This window comes from Lathyrus oleraceus, chromosome 7, assembly GCF_024323335.1.
Source record: "Lathyrus oleraceus cultivar Zhongwan6 chromosome 7, CAAS_Psat_ZW6_1.0, whole genome shotgun sequence".
Taxonomy (NCBI): domain Eukaryota; kingdom Viridiplantae; phylum Streptophyta; class Magnoliopsida; order Fabales; family Fabaceae; genus Lathyrus; species Lathyrus oleraceus.
Window position 1 is genome coordinate 161577814 of NC_066585.1, and position 4578 is coordinate 161582391.

At 33.3% G+C, this 4578-nt stretch overlaps 1 protein-coding gene across 1 annotated transcript; it reads left to right on the plus strand.

Moving 5' to 3' along the window:
- The first annotated feature begins 459 nt into the window (after window positions 1-459).
- Window positions 460-3704, plus strand: LOC127101175 (probable methyltransferase At1g29790). Its single transcript, XM_051038514.1, has 2 exons — window positions 460-1944; window positions 3345-3704. Exon 1 carries the CDS (start codon window positions 793-795, stop codon window positions 1927-1929), a length of 1137 nt encoding a protein of 378 aa, XP_050894471.1. The 5' UTR covers window positions 460-792; the 3' UTR covers window positions 1930-1944; window positions 3345-3704.
- Window positions 3705-4578: the final 874 nt, after the last annotated feature.

Here is a 4578-nt window from a genome sequence, read left to right on the forward strand (position 1 = left end):
AAATATGAAAAATTAATATTAAATATATTTATACTCAGGTACAATTTAATATTTCACGCAAAATAAACACATTAATGACATAATATGTCAAATTTATTATGACTGATAAAATACGGATAGAGTTATTTGTAATAACTTTGATTCTTACTTGCAAGTTACCACTTAACACGCTTCCTTCAAACACCGTTGAGATTTATCTTAGTCGAGTCTACCATTAGTCTAAAGTTCCGAAACACAGCACAAATAAATACTGTAAACCAAATGAAGATTAAACGCTCCAAACAAATCCATGTTGACCAAATTCACGTGCATCCTGTTGTTTTTAAGTTACAAAATTCACAACTTAAAAGAAATGCATCAAGACACGTTACTGTACATGCTAAATAGCTGAAAACCCAATTCTTTTGTTTTCATGGTTCAAAATACAGAAGCATCCATAAATTCTAAATTTAGATTTACATCAAAACAGTGGAGTAATAAACACTTTAACCCATGTTGGTCCCACAACCAAAGAGCTTAGAATCACAGATCATAAATGTTAGCACCACCAGGATAGATTAGCTCTGACACTATACAACTACTCCAAGTGACACTCAATCACATGAAATTAATACACTCTTAATTCCAATTAGTCACTGCACAAACCCCACTTGTTAATCTTAAAATCATCATATTTAGCTTCCCAAATCCCAATTAAACTAAACAAAACAAGTCAAACACAACACAACACAGTGTGAGTGAGTTACACACACTCTGAGTCTGAGCTTAGCAGAAGAAGAAACCAAGCCAAAAATGGGTTTCACATTCAGTACCATGACTCTGAATCTTCTTCTCCTAATAGCAATGGTAGCCACCAACATTCTCTCACTCTACCACCTCTCAACAACACTCCAATCTCCCAAATCCTCCCCTAAACCACTTCCACAAATCCCCGACGAACTCCTCCGTCAACTTCACACCATACGCGCCACCATTAACCACCTCACGCGCCTCCAAGACACCAACCCCAATCCCAACACCAAATCCTCAATCCCTTCAGATCTATTGCTATACTCACACCTCTCTCCAATTGCTTCATCCTGTCACAATCACCCCGATCTTCTTCACAAGTACATGACATACACACCCTTCTCTCTTTGTCCTTCCGATTCCGAACTCGCGGAATCGTTAATTCTTCGCGGCTGTCACCCACTCCCTCGCCGTCGTTGTTTCTCTCCGACGCCGAAGAAACAAACTCCGTCGAGTTCGTTTCCTCATAACCCTTTCCCCTCTTCTCTCCCTGATTCCTCTGTCATTTGGGATCGTTACTCATGCAAATCCTTCGATTGTCTTAACCGCCAAAACCCTAATCTCGGATTCCAACCCTCTCGTGAAACTTCCAAGTTCACCACTTACACTTCCGACTTGGATCTACCCGTTCAACAGCTTCTCCAGATCGCGAAATCGGCGAAATCGGTTCTCCGTCTCGGCCTCGACGTCGGCGGAGGTACAGGATCATTCGCCGCTGCGATGAAACTCCGGAATGTTACTGTGGTGACAACCACGATGAATGTTGTGGCACCTTACAGTGAGGCTGTTGCGTTGAGGGGGCTTGTGCCGCTTCATGTGCCGTTGCAGCAGAGGTTGCCGATTTTCGACGGTGTTGTGGATATTGTTCGGTGTGGGCGGGCGGTGAACAGGTGGATACCGGCGACAATGTTGGAGTTTTTGTTGTTTGATGTTGATAGAGTGTTGAGAGGTGGAGGGTATTTGTGGTTGGATCATTTTTTCAGTAAGGGTGTGGATCTTGAGAAAGTTTATGCGCCTTTGATTGGGAAATTAGGCTACAAGAAGGTGAAGTGGGCGACCGGGAATAAGACTGATGCTGGTGGTGTCAAGAATGGGGAGCTTTACTTGACTGTATTGTTGCAGAAGCCTCTCTCAAGATGAGAGTCACATTCAAAGGTAAGGAACTGGCTATGTCTCTCTCTCTCTTTAGATGCTAACATTGTCTTTTATCACTCATGCTTGAAAATGTTGATGATTGAATGAATATTAAGAAGTTTGAAATTGATGATTGAAGAATGATGGTGCTATTTTAGTGATTCCACTTTTAAAGGAGGGGCAGTGATTTTAGATTAGAAGTGTAGAATTGATTTCAACTTGTAAAATTGATTGTCTCTTTAATTGATTTTTAACCTTAAGTTTATTCTTCAAAACACTTTATATGAACATATTCAAATATAAAAATTGATTTTAAGTGAATTGATTCCGGTTAACAGTGAGTTGAATGTAAAATGATTTATGTTTGGATAGCTTTATTCAAAACATTAAATTTCAAGGTAAAAATTACGTTTAAACTTAAAACTTACAAATTCTAGCTTCAAAGTAAAATCCATTATGGAAGCAGAATCAATTTTACTTTAGAAGAACCAAATATCTCAAAATCATTCCAAAATCAATTCTACACTTTTAGAATTGCTTTTTGACTCTTCCAAAAATTAAATCAAACATACACTTAATAAAGAATCAATTTTACTTAATCAATTCATTTAAAATCAATTGTTATCACAGTAGAACAAAACACACCTAATGTTACAATTGTTACACGTTAAGAAGGTTTGCAAGCAAGAGTGTTAGTAAGTTATAGCCCATTGTGATTTATTCATTGAAGTTTTAAGGATGATATATTGGTAACTATTACAGAATCAATGCTTTTGTCGTAGAAAAAGAATGTATTGCTATTTAGTTTAAACTTGATCCATTTTTTATGAGATGTTAACCCTGAAACTTTGTGGTTGTCCACACAGTTTTAGTGATTTGACTTTGTATGTTTGAATGATAGTTTAAATTGAAATTTGTCCGTGAAAGATTTTTGAAATCTAGTTTTGCACGATGAGTATTTTTGAACTAATTTTGGTTAGTGGAATAGCCAAATGTTTTGTGTTTGATGAGTTATTTATTTCACATTAAAGCAATTCCTTTTTCCCCGTTCAAATCTGTGTGTGGCCAGATTGAAAAGTACAGACGCCAACTCTATTCCCTTCTTAGAATTCGGATTGGGTTTAACTCAACTATTACAACATAACTTTGAATCGGGAGAACATTTTCATGTCTAATGTGAGACTTTTTTTTATCATGAAGAGAGAGAGAGAGCAATGAACACAATTTTCACATGATTAAAACCATATGAGAGGATCTATTTTTAGTAATTAGTTGGTGTATCATATTTTTAATAATGGAGGATCCATATTTTTAATAATTAAACATCTTTTCCTATATATTCTAGTAGTTGATATTTACATATTCTTCTACACCCTTTTCGGATTCTAATCTAGTGTGATTTCCCCCTTTTTGTGTTGCAGTTTGATATATGCTTAAGGAAGATTAACATGCCGGTTTATCTCGTTTTCCTTGCTCTGGGTTTTAAAGGAGAGCTTAATGAAGCTGTTTTAATGTACAATATGATCCACCATCTCAATGTTGTAAAATAAAAAGAATCAACAGTGGGAAAAAAGCTAGAAGGAAGACAAGAACAGGTGCATATCCGTGTGGACTTGGTGAACTAGTGGGGGAAAATAGTGTTAATGATCGTTTTTGCTTCTTCTTTTATTAAATTAAATAATAAATTAAATAAATTGTGTTATCCCAATTTTCAATTATTTGCTTCCAAATAAATTCAAGATCCGTCATTATTTATGGAAGTGGAACCCCTTTATATTTGAGTTCTCTTGAGTTTTTTTCTTCCATTTTATAATATTTTTTTAAAATTTAGAGTTTAGGGGGAGAGTCCGTCCTCCGCAAGTGCAGTATGTGCTGGGCTCCAAATTTTAGAGGTCTTAAATTTTGAAATTTTGAAATTTTTTCATAAATATTAATAAAAAAGATAAAATGTTATTAAAAAAGCTTAATAATTAAAAGAAATATTAGTATAAAAATTCAATACATACAAAAAATCAAGAGCGATCAAAACTCAATAATTATAATTAAATTTATTTTTAATTAATATATAATTATATTTTTAATATATATTTTTTAATTATTATAATTGTATTTTTTAAAAATTTGAATATTTTTAAAATTAGAACTCTAATAACAAGGCGTATAAGCATTCTTGCATTTTGTTTCATATACATTGTACTCTTATCTATTTATAAGTTGTCTGTTTGATTTAATTTATAAATTATTTTTTAATTCTAATAAAACATTAGTGTTTATTTACATTATAGAATTTATTATTCGTTTTAAATCTTAAGTTTCTTTTTCGATACTACTACAAAAATTGCAAATTATTTTAACGGCCGTATAATTTAGAACAGAAGTACAATTTAATATTATTTATTAATTAGTATAATATTTTTTTTGAATTTTTTATTTTTATTTTTGAAATTTATTCAAAAATAAATATAGGTGGAGCCATGGAGTAACTAGAAAACTGCATTTAATTAGAGAGAAAAACACATTTGATATTTTAATGCACCATATCTATTATTATGATACCATCTTAAAATACTAAAATATTCTCATATTTTGGAGATCTATCTTTGGACGTATTCCAAGCACACAATCTATGTCAATTTTAGTGTGTTTTTTTTTATC

Excerpts from the sequence above, each read along its gene's own strand:
- LOC127101175 (XM_051038514.1), top strand. The coding sequence starts at position 793 with ATGGGTTTCACATTCAGTACCATGACTCTGAATCTTCTTCTCCTAATA.